Raw genomic sequence first — 15822 nt, forward strand, 5'->3', positions numbered from 1 at the left:
CTACCCTTCCCTGGTCCCCATGCCACTGGGGGAAGATGGGCAGAGAACCCGTGTTAGCGAGATACTTTTTAAAAAAATTTTTTTTAAATTAAGTAATTAATTTATTAGCTGTGTTGGGTCTTCGTTGCTGCTCACAGACTTTGTCTAGTTGCGGCGAGCAGGGACTACTCTTTGTTGTGGTGCATGGACTCCTCATTGCCGTGGTTTCTCCTGCTGTGGAGCATGGGCTCTAGGCACATGGGCTTCAGTAGTTGTGGCACAAGGGCTCAATCGTTGTGTCTCACGGGCTCTAAAGCGCAGGCTCAATAGTTGTGGCGCTCGGGCTTAGTTGCTCCGTGGAAGCATGTGGAATCTTCCTGGAGTAGGGATCGAACCCATGTCCCTTGAATCGGCAGGTGGATTCTTAACCACTGCACCACCAGGGAAGTCCAGTGAGATACTTTTAATGCGCTCAGTACCCCCAGGAATGTAACATGTATGATAGTATTAAATACTCGGAGGAGGATTTTAAATATGAGGAAATGTTGGCATAAAGTGGTGTAACTCTTCACTCCACACCAGATGGTTGTCGGGTGGAGTTGGAACTGACAGTCAAGTTAGTTTGCCGCACAAATCCGTGGTCTGCTCATCCCACAGATTGAGAAGGAGGCTCCCACCTCGGGGGGTGCATCCAGAGATGAGCTCAGCCTCATCCAAGTACAGGGGGAACAAACATCTTCTGGAAGCCGGCCTACGCCTGTCTCATTAGTGGGAAACGTGGACCGGAGGGGAGGGAGACCTCTTCCCCTTTGTGTGAGGAGGTTGATGAAGAAACCCCATAAAGGGCCCCTGGGCCACCACATCCTCTTCTCGTGTGTCAGCGGCAGGCTCTGTCCTTCACCCACAGACTCCAGGACGGCGCCGGGGGCAGGGGCCGGGCCATGTCCCCCCATCCCACCATCCTCCTGGGCCTGGGTGAGTCCTGGAACGGAGGGGCAGGAATCCAGGGGCAGAGGGGCTCCCCTTCCCGGCTCAGACCCGGCTCCAGCCCAGGAGACGCTGGGGCCCTAGGAGGGCAAAGTGGCCCCCCCGGGCCGGCCCCTGGGCTCTGGCCAAGACCTCCGTCTGACCACGGAAGGTTCCGTCCTGGAAATGGTGCCTGGGTACGGGGTTGAGTTCAGGCCCAGAAGGGATGCGGGGAGGAGCACTTGTTTGGAAGAGGGGGTTGGGGTTTGTCTTGAGACTATTTCAGAGCAAGGGGAGGGCTTGTACTCAGAGGTAATGTTGGGGGGGGTGTTGGGAAATTAAGGGAAGATGACCCCGCACCCCTGTGGGCTCCTCCAGGCCCCCTTGACCTCAGCCCCGTGAGGAAACCGGGCAGTGGGCGACGGTCTCACTAGCGCTTCTCTTCCAGTGCTCTGTCTGGGCCAGAGGATCCACACACAGGCGGGTGAGTCCCTCCCCGGTGCCCGCGGCACCCCCAGGTGACAGCGGAGCTGATCCTGGGGGCCCCGACATGTGCCCCGAATGGCAAACAACCCCAGATGCGTACCCCTCGCCCAGGTCTCTCCCCCGCTCTCCACCTCTGCTCTCCACGGCCCCGCAGGCACAATTCAGACCATCAGGGCCAGGCTGAGCCCGCGGGCTCTCCCCACGCAGGCCCAGACCCCTCGGCAGCCCCCGCACAGAGCACAGGACCTCGCTGAGGGCTGACTCGGAGCCAGTCCTCTATCCCGTCTTCTCCATCCTCCCGCACGCAGCTCCTCACCAGTGATGTGGTTTTAAATGAGCATCTTCAAGTTTTACTTAAAAACTTTAAATGCATATATAGTATGTATTGTATTTTCAGGACAATACTAGTTTCCTTAGAGCCTCTCACAGGTCACCGGCAGACACACCGAGGCCCATGGGTCTCTCTGGTCTGGGCCTGTCTGTCCCCGCGCTGTCTGCTCCCTCATCTCAGTTACCTTGGTTTCCTTTCACTTTCTAAATGCCAACTTCCCACTCAGCTCCAACCTCCTCTCGGGCTGGTTTCTCCACCCTGAATGCCCGGTGTGCCCTGTCCCTCGGCCTGGGTAATTCACCCTTGACCTCAGAGCTCAGCTCAGAGACCTCTCCCCTCCGACCTCCTGGCAGAGGGCAGGTCCGCCTCCCGGCTGCCCCGAGACTCCCACACTCGCCCCGAGGGCTCGTATCAGAGTCTGTACCCGTGGATTTACACAATTATTTGTCAACATCTGTCCTCCCTCTGGACTTCCAGCCCCAAGAGGGCAGGCATCCTGGGTGTTTCACATATTTGTGGGACCAGTGGTTCATGGAGGCATCAGTCAATGAACAGATGGGAACTGAGATGTGGTCGAAGGAAAGAAAGGGCGAGTGGCCTCTGGTGGCTCCCTGCCTCTACAGGGGATTTTGCTGACCGTGAGGCCGACTTCCTGTTTCAGGACTACAGCCCTCTCTTCCCCCTGCCCCCAGCCTCGTTGAGACCCATGGGGTTTCCAGAGCCTCTGTAACAAGGAAACGGAAACAAGTTGAGATGAAGGTAGAAAATACGGAGAAAGCCCAGGGATGATTTCTGCACAGAGAACGTGCACTGGACACAGGGATCCTTACCCGCTGGGGAATGTGTGACCAGAGCTGTGCTCCAGCTCCTCCACACACACACGCACACACACACACACACACACACGCACACACACGCACAGAGCCTGCACTTCCACTGCCGCTCTGCAGACTGCACCCCCTCACCCCACGCAATCCCACCCGGGGCTGCCAGCTGCCCTTCGGACCCAGCCCAGATCATGCCTACCTACTCAGACTCCTGCTTTCCTTGTCCCAGGAAGGACCTGGCCATCCCCATCCTGTGCCTCCCTCCCAGCCCTCTCTGTGCCCCTAGAGCGGCCGTGGTAGGAGGGAGCCGCCCCCTGCAGCAGACATGCCCGCCTCCCCCCAGTCTGACACCTCCCACGTCACCCTGAGCAAGACGTGACCAAGTCTCGGGTCCTTAAGTCAAGCAGCGAAAATAACTCCGCAGTGAGGAGAATTTACATACAGGCAGAGCAGACAGTGGCTGGGGGTGGGGTGGGGTGGGGGGTGGAGTCTACTGGGGAGGATGAGGAGAGTGGTCTAAAATTGGATGTGGTGATGGTCGCACAACTTTGCAAGTTTCCTTAAAAAAAAAAAAAAAGATGAACTGAGCAACTAAAATGGGTGAATTTTGTGATGTGATGATTTCCACATGACAGACCCTGAGATCCTGCTCTCATCCCTCCCCGGGACCCTGCCCAGACCCTCCATCTCAGCCGAGCCAGGCTCTGTGATTCCCCGGGGGCAGCCTGTGACCGTCGTGTGCCGGGGCCCTGCTGGGGTTGAGAGCTTCCGCCTGGAGAACAAGGACAACAGAGGTCAATTCAAGGATAAGAGGAGCGTGTCTCAACTTGGTCCACACCAGACAGAAGCCAGATTCCCCATCGCCGCTGTGAGGGAAGACGATGCCTGGCATTATCAGTGCATCTATGTGAAAGATTCTTGCTGGTCTGAGCCCAGTGAGCCCCTGAAGCTGGTGGTGACAGGTGAGCACATCTCTGCTCGGTTCTCAGGTTTGTCCTAGGTCCCTGGACCCTGTCCCCAGCTGTGTCCTCTGTCCACAGGCTTCCCTTCGCCCTCCTGACCCCCAGGCTCTCTGGTCCCCTCTCCCCTCTGCACACAGGTCCCTCTGCCTTCACTCCTGGCTCAGGTCCCTGGAGCCTGGTCTCACCTGGACACCACGATGACCTGGACACTCAGCCCCAGTATCCGGGTGGGCAGAGCTGGCCCTGCTGGGCTGGCGGGGAGTGGGCTTCCAGAGGTGGGGGGGGACAGACCCCCTCCAGCGGAACCTGTGTCTTTTCCCTCAGAAAAGGGTCAGAATGTGTGGCACCTTCAGGCCGTGTGTCCCCTGTGGTGTGGTCCACCCTCCACTGGGCAAGTCACATGGTCCGGGGGGCCCCTGACCAGGGCTGCACAGTGCTTTGGAGGGACCTTTGGAATGAAGCCGTCTCTGTCCCTGTGTGTGGTCAGCCCCCAGGGTGTCCTGGAGTCAGGGTCCCTCAGGGACACTCTGACCCCCTCCACACCCTCCCGGGGCCTCATGGAAGTTGTTCTATGTGCATTCTGGGCAGTAAAGTGGGGCACAGCTGTGGGAGGGGCGGCGGGTGTGACCTGCCAGCAGAATGGGGCGGGGTCGGGGGCTCTCTGTTGTCTGGCCCCCGGCCCCATTTTCTCAGGAATCTCCGGGTGTTGCCTGGGATTGGGCAACTCAGAGCCTTCTCTGTGCAGATCAGGCACCTGACGCAGGCCCTCCTGACCCGTCACTCCCGGGAGAGACACAGGTGCGTCCGCAGGACAAGAGCAGCCCCGGTGAGTCATGGGGACGTGGAACCATGAACCAAGTGTGTGCTCCTCGGGAAAAGGGGGAAAGAACGGGCGTCACTGTTGGTCCCGTGCCAGCTCTGCCAGCGCCCTGTGGACAGAGGACTGCGGCACGCGGACCCGCTTTTGTAAAGTGGGAATAATGAGTCCTGTGTCACAGGGCTGTTGTGCACGTGAGAGATTTATATGTACGTGTGAGCATGACGCGTGCCCAGCATGCGGGGGTATGCAGCTGGTGCTCGATAAATGCACACTGCCGGCAATCTGACTCCATCCTCCCGGCTCCCACAGGCCTGACAGAGCATGTTTATATTCTCATCGGGGTCTCCGTGGCCTTCCTCCTTTGTCTCCTCCTCCTGGTCCTCCTCCTCCTCTATCGTCAGCACCGGAGAAAGCGGGGTAAGTCTGAGGGATGGGGTGGGGTGACCTGGGCAGGCTGTTTGCGGTGCCGGGAAGAAATCTTCTCTTCTTAATTCACACCAAACTGTCCTCAGGGCCCCCCAGAAGCAAAGGCGAGGAGCAGAGGCCCCAGGAGAGGTGAGGCTCCTGGGAACGACCCCCAGACCCCAGTCCCCTGCCTCCAGGCAGCCCTCAGGGCTCACATGTGCTTTCTCCTCAGGCTCAGCCCAGGTGCTGACATCCCAGATGGGACACCAGGTAAAGACAAGGATGGTGGACAGGTCTGGGAGGGGGAAGTGGGGATCCAGTGCCATCCAGGAAGCAATGTGGGGGGCCTTCGGGAACATTCTAGGATGTTCCAGAGGGGGTGGGAGACAAAATATGCAGCGATGAGGTCAGGCATAGTTGCCTCCCGAGGTCCACCCCAGAGAGCTGACCCCTTGTCCTCTCCCTGCCAGATCTGGCCTCTGTGGACAGGCTTCCTGAGGACGGAGAGGCGGATGGCCCAGTAAGTGCTCGCATTAGTCACCCACGGCTGTGTACCAAAGGGCCTGAAATGCAGCAGCTTAACAAACGTATCTAGGTTTCCTGGGCCAGGAATTTGGAATCGCATCAGCTGGGTGGTTCTGGCTCATGGTCTGTCCTGAGGTTGCTGTCAAGATGCCAACCAGGGCTGCATTCATCTGAGGCCCAACTGGGGCTGAAGGACCCGATTCCATGACGGCTCAGTGCCCTGGCCGCGGGCAGGAGCCCCAGTTCCTTCCCACACGGGCTTCTCCAGGGCAGCCAGCATCCCCCAGAGGGAGGGACCCCAGAGAGGGAGGAACAGAAGGCACGTGGCGATTCCACAGTCTTCCCCTCCCACAGCCCCTCCCTCGCCTCAGCCACCCAAACTCACCCTGAGTCTCTCTCCTCAGACCCCTGCTGCAGGAGGCCCCCAGGAGGTGACATATGCCCAGCTGGACCACCAGGCCCTCACACAGAGGGCCGTCAGAGCTGGGTCCCTGCCATTCACAGAGCCCACCGCCGCGTCCAGCACGTATGCCGCCATTTCCAGACACTGACCCCAGGCCCACCTGGCCTCTGCACTAAAGACGCGGCTGGGCACTCCTGCAGTGGACATTTGGAGGGTTTCCCTGTGGAACCGTCCCTTCCTGAAGTCACCCAGCCAATTCTCCCACAGGCAAGAGCTGGAGTCCCATGACCCCCAGTCACCTTCTAGGAGATCCGTTAACCATGTGGTTCCTCCCACAATCAATGAGCTCCTTGGAGAGAATGTGTAGTACGTGTTTCCAGAGACCCAGCTGCGGTCACTTGACTGTTTCCAGAGATCCAGCTATGGTGCTTGGCTGTTTCCAGAGACCCAGCTATGGTCCTACATTCGCCCAGCTGATTCCAGATGTGTTCCATGACTCCTCCACTGCCCCCCGGAGATCCGGTTTAATTGTCTTCTCAGCTGGCTCTACAAACCTTCCTGGATTTCAGCTGTTGACCTTGAACCTGGGTTACGCCTATGCAGCTGAGACCATGTTCTCTGGATGACACGTCACCTTGTTCTTCAATAAATGTTCTCACAGGCCCGACGGCGTCCGCCCTGCGTGTGGCGCTGGGGCGCACGGGTTCTAGGGCCCAGGCTCTGCCTCCACAGTCATTCAAGACTTAGTGGGGGAAACAAGGCCGGACACAAGGGCACCCCTGTTTTCTGATCCAAGTGTGTCTCAGGGGTGAGTGAGGGAGACGTCTGAGGGGACTTGTGTCTGGGTGAAGACGCAGGGCTGCCCCACCTGTTACAGCTCCCACCCCTCGTGCCACGCACACACCCCCACACCCACACTGTGCAAACCCACTCACTTATGCACACACCCACACAGGTGGACAGGGGTGGACTGGCCGAGGGAGGTGAGGAGGCCACAACTGCACAGGGAGCATCCCTCAGGCTTTAGGTCCACTCACAGGAGCACGCAGTTCCCCATTCCCCAGCCCTACGCTCGCTCACGCCCACTGGATGCCACGCATCCTCCAAACACACGAGGAGCCATCAGCTGCAGGACACAGTCCTTGACATGACCTTGACCCCCGCGCCTGGCCCTGCCCTTCGGGTCTGGGACTGGAGGCTGTTCATCCCAACAAGCTTCGATCGCCGCTGTAACCCGTCACCACTCCCTTCGTGGCACCAAACAACACGACTGATTTTCCTACAGTTCAGGACGTCAGAAGCCTGAAATCAGTTAAACTGGGCTAAAGTCAGGGGTCAGCAGGGCCGCGTTCCCTCTGGAGGCTCCAGGGGAGGACCGTCCCTCACCTTTTGCAGCATCTGGGGGCTGTCTGCATTCCTTGGCTCGCCGCCCCTTCCCGCACCATCGCTTGTTCACACCCTCCCTCTGCCTGGGACTTCTGCTTGCGAGCTCACATCTCCTTCCCATCCTCTGACCCGCCTCCTCCCTCTGACCAGGACCCTGGTGATCACATTGGGTCCACCCGGGATATCCAGGCTCCCCTCTCCCCTCAAGTGCCGTAACTCAGTCACACCTGCAAAGACCCTTTGCCACCTAAGCAGCTGGTTCCAGGGATGGAGCCGAGCGCATCTTTGGGGCCATTATCCTGCCTCCTTAAGTGGGTGCTGGTCCTCAGCACCACCTCGGCTCCTGGGCTCCTCTGGGCTTGAATGCGTGACTCTGAATTCTAAGCATCTCCCTGCAGGGCTGCTTCCTGCTCCCACTCGCTTGTGAAATGATGAAGGTTTGAGAGTCTGAATATTTTCTGTGTCCCTAGACCGTCTACGTAAGAGAAGGTTGGGTAGGAGGCAGTGGAGACTGGAAACAACCCCTCAAACCGTTGCCCCGCCCCCTACTCAAAGTGACAGGTGGCCCCTGTGGGACAGGACCGTAGCTGCTCACCAGCACCGTGTCCCCCGTTCCTGGGCTCCCAGCGAGATGGTCTCTCCAGCCTCCCTCGCGGTTATGTGTGTCCTGGGATGAAGTTCGCAGCGGCGCATGAGGCGGGTGAATGGAGCTGCTTCCAGGCCGGGCCCCTAAACCTCCCACACAAGACCCTCACTGCTCTTCCCTCCTGAGGATGGACACGGATGCCCTGGGTGACTTTGGAACCACACGCAGAGGGTGGCACCTGGTCCCCAGGATGGCCCCATGGAGTAGAGCCTGCTGCACCGCTTGCTTTAGTCATGTTTCAGGTCTCTGTAAACATGATGCTTTAACGTGTGTCATACATGCATATGCTAGTGTGAAAATTAATAAAGGGAACCCTAATTTAAAACAGAGGTAGGAAGCCCTGAAGGGGAGCTCTCTGACCCCTACACTCTGCTGCAGCTTACTCTACATTCCTGGGCAGGAAGCAGCTTACTTTACTACCCAGCACAAGAAGGATGATTTTCTCCACGCCCAGCAATAGCCCAGCCAGTGAGAAACAGTCACAGCTCCGCTAATGAGAAAGCATCACCACCCGGATCTCGGTTTTCTCAAAGGGACTTTCCATCAAAGCAGCCCCTTCCAGCTTCCTCCTTTTTCTCTGTAAAGTAACATTCCTCTTCTTTGTTCTCTGGACTTGACTGTGGTTTGCCATAGTTTGAATGTCCTGAATTGCAATTCCTCTGCCGTTCCTAAATAAACTAATTTTGCCGGTAGCATAACAACATTTAATTTTAAGGCTGACACGGGACACACCTTTTCCTAGATTCCTAGAGGACCCGATAATATGCCTGAGTCACGTGCGTTGGTCTCCAGCCTCCCCCACCGGCTCCTGAGCAAGAATCCGGTTCCCGGGGTGACTCATCAAATGCAAAGCAGTCAATCCAGAGTCCACACCCCGCACCACATCCTTTACGGGGGGACGGGGGGTTGGGCGTGCACAGCTTGGGCCCCTCTCCACCTGCCCTTGTCACCCCAGGGCCAGGTATGTGACCACTAGGGAGGCCCCTGGGCTGCAGAACCCGCTGAAATCATGAAACCAGCCAACCCCAAGCCGGCTCTCCCTTTCCTGCCCGTTCCTTCTTGTGGAAACCACAGGAAGGGCTCACATTCCCCCCCCCCCCCCCCCCCCCGCCCCAGTCCACCTCCTCCTTTGTCTCTGGTGCTTCCCCATGTGACCGCGGTGGGTGGGAACTGTGAGTTACAAACCACCGTTTCCCTGGCAGGCGTCTCCCGGTCCGCTCCCTCACTCCCCCTCCCGTTTTTAGATTAACACACAGTATTTTAAAGCACCTCCCTGCCAGGCTGGACTCAGCTTCCCCTGTTTGCTGGGGGGAGGGACGAGTTCCTATCCCGTGAGTCGTCACACGTTGGGGTCTGCGGGCCGTCACACAGCTGAGACCTACAGCGAGGCGGCCTTCGCCGGGGGGAGGGGTCCCCCAGCCCTCGCTGCGCAGAAAGCGCATCCCCGGATCTGCCTCAGTCTGCTCTCCATCTTCTGTTCCCCCTGCACAGTGTCGGTCCCCCCAGCGCTTCCCGGGAGACCTCGTGCCTCTCTCCCGGACCCCTGATCCCAGGCACGAGGGCAGGTCTCGTGGACGTGTTACATGAACAGATCCCCTCCTCCCTGCCCCAGGTCCCTGTGCTCTTTCCTCATGTCAGTTCGCACAGATGTAGGTCCGTCCACAGCCGCATCGCCGAGGCTGCAGGGCGTCTAAACAAGGCCGCTCCTCGCTGCTCAGCAAAGAAACGCTTGGCATCCGCACGCCCACGTCCCCGGAGCGGGACCAGCTGAGCCGCCAGGGATGTGCGGCCACCGGGAGCCCCTCACCCGCCCGCCCCGGAGAGCTCGGAACCCGCGGTGCGCGGACGCGTCCTGGGTCCACGCCCTGCTTACGCGGTCAGACCCGCGGTTCCCGCTCAGATGCGAACGAAACGTTACCCTGAAAACGTGCTAGGGGGCGGCAGCATCCAGTCTCAATTTTTGCGTCTTTTTTTTTTTTTTTTTTAAATAGAAACGTAAGCAACCTGCATGCCTGTTACAGGTCTGTATTTAAAATGATTTCTTATATATCTTAAGAATATTTAAAAAATTCAGCCTAGATTCGGGCAGCTCTTACAAGGGCGCAATGGCTATGTTAGTTCTGTGGAAACGTTAGCACGTTTAACCCTTGTACAAACCCTCCACAGAATGTCCTGTGCTTTTCTCCATTTTTCTTGAAGAAACGAGGGGCTGAAACATTAGTTCACCTGCTCACGGTGGGCCAGCCCTGAGTGACCGGGGGCTGCGGACCCACGTGGGCACGTGACTCCCTGCTCCGACTGCAGGGTGAGGTTTCTGTCCTGGCTGGCAGGGTGGGTGCCCAGCCTCCCCACCCAGTTTGAATCAGCGCTCCTCTTTAGTTTCCTGTTTGTACCCAAGCCTAGATTCCCCCAGAGACCTGCTTCCTAACTCGGTGCTCTTCATCTGTTTCCTCTGGTTCCATTCTGTGATGGATTTCTGTTTCAGAATTTCATTCTCTCCCTCTCTTTCTCCTCTCTCTCTCTCTCTTCTCTCTCTCCTCTCTCTCTCTCCCTCTCTCTCCCTCTCTCTTCTCTCTCTCCTCTCTCTCTCCCTCTCTCCATCCCTCCCTCTCCCCCCTCCTCCTCTTTCTCTCTCCCTCTCTCTCCTCCCTCTCTCTCCTCTCTCATTATTTTCCCATCATTACTGTCTTATTCAGGACTCCGCAGATACATGAAAGGGTTAGGTTCTGTTATACACATTAGATAGATATGCATGCGAGGGGACTTATCATGTGAACAGGCTCTCGGGGTTAAGGAGGTAGAGAGGCCCCGTGACCTGGCGTCTGGAGCTGCAGACCCAGGAAGTTGGTGATAGGATTCAGTGTGGGTGTGAAGGCTGCAGCCTGGGAGGCGGCTGGTGTGAATTCCAGCATCCGGAGGCCCGAGAACCAGGGGCTGTGAAGTCTGAGGGCAGATGCTGGGTGTCCCAGCTCAAGAAGAGAGAGGGGACTCAGCACCCTTCCCTTTCTTGTTCCGTAGGGGCCCCCCACGGGTGGGACAGAGCTGCCCACATTGAGAGGGTGGATCTTTTCACTCAGCCACTAAGTTGAAGCTCATCTCTTCTAGAATCTCCTTCACAGACACACCCAGAAATAGAGTTTCGCCAGCTCCTGGGGGTCCCTTAGCCCAGGCAGTTGACACACAACTTCACCATCACAGTTAGAATGCTGCATTTCTCCTAAACTCTGGCCTGTCTGACTCTGACCCTAGGAAGACAGGTGGGCACTTAGCAGAGGGAAGAGCTGGCATTCCTGGAGAGGATTCCTGAATATTCTACCCCCCAGAGCATGGATGGCTGACCAGATCCAGCATCTGCCCCACTGAAAAGGATCCCTGTGAGTCCAGGCAGAGAGGCCACAGTGGGGAGCAGACAGGGTTTGTGAGAAATTAAAACAAAAATAAAAGAGAAACATTTCCCATCTCGGGGCATTCGTGGGAAGAGAGGAGGGCCCAGGGAGAGGACAGGAAACAGGAAGTCAGGACTGGGCTCCTCTTCCTGACCCTCTGACCCTCACAGGGGACAAACTCAGGGCCCTGGGGCGTAGGGACTTTCCTGCGTCCCCTCCTGCTCCAAGGTCCCCAAGCACCACCGGGAGGAGGAGCCACGTGGTGGTGCCGCGTGGCCAGGGAGGGAGGGTCTACCCTGCACTCGGACCCTTCCCCCTGCCAGTGTGTCCAGCGGGGCGACCACCAGGGGGTCACAGTGGGTCCCGCTGTGGTGGGAGGAGAGATCCCACCCCGAGCAAGGATGGACCCCCTGACCGCTGGGCACAGAGGTCAGCGGGGCCTCCAGCAACCTGGAGAGCTCCCTCTGCAGACCCAGTCAACGCAGACCCGGGGCGGCGGGAACCCAGAGTTGTCCCAACAGCGACATCGGACAGTCGCTCCCTCTACCCTGGACACCATCCCGGGAGGAGTGCGGAGAGGGAATAAATGCCAAAGAGGCTGTCTATCGTGATTGGGAGGGCCTCAGTACCAAACCGCGGCAGTGTGCTCGTGCGTGTGCGTGTCCCGCCGGTAAGTGGCGGCAGCTCCTGAGATCACATCACTGGCAGACAATTTAAATAAAGACTTTTCACTTCTTCTGCTGAACTGCACTGCATCGTGATCCACACACACACGTACACACACATGTGCACACACACGCACACGTGCTGGCACACATACTCACACGAATCCAATTCACACCCACAACAGGACGTTCATGCAGATGCCGTCCTATCTAATTCTCCACGCTGCGATTTCCTGAGGAGTGACACACACCAGGTGGGGCTGCGGTAACGCAAAGCAGAGTCCTGTCAGTGGGAAACCACGGATTCCAAGAAGGTGGTGTGCTGTTTCATACTATGAAAAAAAAGACAGAATGACCAAAATGGATGCTTCTTCTGAATCATAGTATATTTATATTGCACATATTTATCCAATGTAAAACAGCATAAAACCCCTCTTTCGGAGGGGTGTGCGTGTCGTTCTAACGGCACCACGCTGTGCCCAACACTCATGAACAGAACCGCTTCCCCGAAGCGGCAGAGTTAGTGATTAGGGGCGGGAGGGATGAATCGGGAGTCTGGGATTAATACACACCCACTACTATATACCAAACAGGCAAACAACAAGGACCTGCTGCACAGCACAGGGAACGATACTCAGTATCTTGTAATGAACCATAACAGGAAAGAGTCTGAAAAAGAATATATATGTGTATACACACACACACACACCCCTGAATCACTTTGCTGTACACCTGAAACGAACACATTGTACATCAACTATACTTCAATTAAAATTTTTTTTTAGAGAGTAAATGATTGGGACTTCCCTGGTGGCACAGTGGTTGAGAATCTGCCTGCCAATGCAGGGGATGCGGGTTTGATCCCTGGTCCGGGAAGATCCCACATGCCGCGGAGCAACGAAGCCTGTGCGCCACAACTACTGAGCCCGTGTGCTGCAACTACTGGAGACCGTGTGCCTAGAGCCCCTGCTCTGCAACAAGAGAAGCCACAGCAATGAGAAGCCCGCCCACCACAAGAGTAGCCCCTGCTCTCTGCAACTAGAGAGAAAGCCCATGTGCAGCAACGAAGACCCTACACAGCCAATAAATAAATAAATAATTTTTAAAAAGTTAATGATTAATGGCTCATTTAAATCAAAGTGCTCAAATTCTGAATAACTCAAATAAAAGATGCCCAGTTTGAATAATGAATTTGCTACCAGGTCCTAACAGGTGTTGTCGAATAAGAAACCATGTTGTCTAAGCTCTCTGAGCCCCTGGAAAAGAGACCAACACTGAAGTTCCAGGGGCAGGAGGAGAGGTGAGGGTGAGGTTGGGTCGCTCCCTGAATCTGAATCTGAACTGGATGACAGAGTGGGTAAAGGAAACAACATTCAGTCAAAAAATGAAACAAACAAAGAAAAAGCTAGACAAATGCACATGCTTGTTATTATTTCTCCTGGGGTTTTTTTTTGTGTGTGTGTGTGTATATCATCGTTTTCTTTCCCAAAAAGAAAAATAATGGAGAGACCACCTTTACTGCTTTTTCATTAAAAATCCTTCCACGGCGCCCTCGCATGTGTGCTGCTTCCACGACAACATGCGTAGGTTTGTGGCCGGTCCCACGGAGCACTGCCCTCTGTCACTAACGTCCCCCTGCCCCCTCTCCCACCGGCTTTCCTACCTGGGGCAACATCACGTAAAAATGAGTGATGGGTCTGGTCGGCAGTAAACGGCACTGCAGAGTTGCTGAGTCTGAGTGTCTGAACAGGCACCAGTTTCAACAGAGAGTGTGTTGCCAGCCTTCTCATCCTGTTTTTTGAGGAAACGAGGGTGGTTGTTTTCACATAGAAAGAGAAGTGCTTTTCAAAGGAGAGTGACTCTGACCGCAGAGGCCAGATTCCCTGCAGCACGTGGGGCAGACCACCTGCTGCAGCCACACTGCCCCCCAATCTGCAGGACCCCTTCCTGGGTTCTGTCTCAGGGCAGAGCTCAGGGTTCTAAACCTTCTGTTTCTTAGAGGCGCTGGTCAGCTGGGCTGGGGGAACTGGGGGTCTGGGCAGATGTGGGGGGTTGGGCCAAGAATCAAAAAGCACACGGACCTTGATGCCCGGAAGGATACCAGACACCAAGAGCCTGGTTCTCTTCTCCCTGAACAAAAGCGACCACTGGGGCTGGGTGTCCCCCGGGCTTGAATGTCAAGCCTGGGATCAGCCTCCGGTCTGAGCCCTTGGACAGGCTGAGCCCCACCAAGTCCCAGGAGGACATCGCAGCCAGCACCGCAGACCCTCCTCTGCCCCTGTTAGACCTCACCTTGCTGACCCCAGGACCCTGAGGAAGTCGCTCCCCGAACAACCCAGCTCTGGCTGTGAGCCCACCTGGTGCTGTGGGCTCAGCGAGCCCCTCCTTTGGGCTGCGACCCTGAGAAACCCCAGGACTCTCCCTCCCCTGGTGTCCCAATCCCCTGAGACGTGTCCTCCTCACAGGGCCGGCCCCTCCCCTGGGTGTCACGATGGTAGGACTCAAAGTGCTCAGGGGTGGGCGGCGCAAGACCACCCTTGCCTCGTCACAGCGCCTGTGTCCTATGAGCCCCAGCGGGGTCCAGACAAGAATCCAGCCCCCATCCTCGACCCGTCTGGTTCTCTGCACACGCGGCAGTCCAAGAAGCCCCGCCCACCCATGTTGGACAAACACAATTTTTTCTTTCGTGCATTCGCACCCATAGACTGAGAAACTTTCAGTTCAGAAATGGTCTGATCCAGCTTGGAGGCAGGGGTGAGAGCGGAGAGCACAGCGCAGGGTCACAGGACACAGAGGGACGCAGAGACAAAGCGTCGTACGTGACAGGTGCAACCTGTCCTGCAGAGCGTGCGGGAGGCCCGGGCTGAGTTTCTCCCAACGAGCCGCGTACCTCTCTGTGTGCCTCCTGATCTAATCATGTGAGGTTGTCGGGAGAATTTTGTTTCTCCTCTTGCACATGGGAAACCTAAGTGCTTGGGTGAGGATACATGAGCTTTGAGTACTGTGGGCCTGTTAGGACCAGAAGCGGAGCCAGTAAGTTTCACCACCAGTATTCTACACTGTGGTCTGTTTATCTGTGTAACTGTCTGTGTGTCTATCTGTGTATCTATGTGCCACGTATGTATGTATTTCTCTGTGTAGCTATGTAGGTATCTGCGTAGCTATTTACCTCATATCTGTGTATCTATCTATGTAACTATCTATATATCTAAGTATCTATGCATCATCTAGCTGTCTATCAATCTACCTATTTATCTACCTATCATGTTTCTATGTGTCTCTGACGAGTTAATACTATGCCTGTTTCATTTGGACTTGGGTTGGGTCTGTATGACATATCTCGCTAGAATCACTTTCCAAAAACCAAGCTCTCTGTGACCCAAAGAGGAGAATCTAGAGTCAGGCCTGTGAGCCCCCCTTCCCTCCTGTTAGACCAGTGATGGAGGCCCCATCGTGGCCCCTGGGAGCCCGTCCTGCTCACTTCCTGACCTGCAGGGCCCTGTTCCCACCCCCAGGACAAGTATGGACAAAATAGCAAGAGGCCGGCGTATCCCCTGATTTCGCCCCCTGCCTGGGCCTCAGTGAGTCGGGACCTGCAGGGATGGGGGGGCGTGCAGGGAGCAGGAGATACTGGGTGGGGTCCAGGCTCCGCTACAGTCCAGCCTCTACTCCAGGACCTGCCGGGCCCCTGGGGGGCACAGTCACCTCAGCAGTCCCTGCTTAGCTCTGTGTCGCCTGGACTGACCTAGGCTTACCTGGGGGGCAGGGGGGGAGGGGTCAATCTCTGCCTTATGTCCCTCCTGTCCCTCAAAGGGAAGGAAGATCTATTTTGTCACTGTGCTTCCCTCCTAGGGACCCCGCCCAGACCCTCCATCGGGGCTGAGCCAGACTCTGTGACCCCCTGGGGGTGGGCTGTGACCGTCGTGTGCAGGGGCCCTGCTGGGGTTAAGGTGCTGTGCCTGGAGATGGGGGAGGACAGAAACGAGTACATGGATAAGAACATCGCCTCCCAATTCGATCCACAGGAGACAGAGG

At 56.6% G+C, this 15822-nt stretch overlaps 1 protein-coding gene across 1 annotated transcript; it reads left to right on the forward strand.

The window, feature by feature from the left end:
- The first annotated feature begins 920 nt into the window (after positions 1–920).
- LAIR1 (leukocyte associated immunoglobulin like receptor 1) lies at positions 921–6365 on the forward strand. Its single transcript, XM_057711871.1, has 9 exons — positions 921–954; positions 1394–1432; positions 3258–3551; positions 4297–4377; positions 4681–4788; positions 4884–4926; positions 5009–5046; positions 5247–5296; positions 5706–6365. Exons 1-9 carry the CDS (start codon positions 921–923, stop codon positions 5850–5852), a joined length of 834 nt encoding a protein of 277 aa, XP_057567854.1. The 3' UTR covers positions 5853–6365.
- Positions 6366–15822: the final 9457 nt, after the last annotated feature.

Source organism: Hippopotamus amphibius, chromosome 16 (genome assembly GCF_030028045.1).
Source record: "Hippopotamus amphibius kiboko isolate mHipAmp2 chromosome 16, mHipAmp2.hap2, whole genome shotgun sequence".
In the NCBI taxonomy this organism is placed as follows: domain Eukaryota; kingdom Metazoa; phylum Chordata; class Mammalia; order Artiodactyla; family Hippopotamidae; genus Hippopotamus; species Hippopotamus amphibius.

Bases quoted from the DNA above. Each gene is read 5' to 3' on its own strand.
- LAIR1 (XM_057711871.1), top strand. From the start codon at position 921: ATGTCCCCCCATCCCACCATCCTCCTGGGCCTGG. The intron at 955-1,393 runs GTGAGTCCTGGA...CTTCTCTTCCAG, and splicing joins CACCATCCTCCTGGGCCTGG to TGCTCTGTCTGGGCCAGAGG. The intron at 3,552-4,296 runs GTGAGCACATCT...TTCTCTGTGCAG, and splicing joins CCTGAAGCTGGTGGTGACAG to ATCAGGCACCTGACGCAGGC.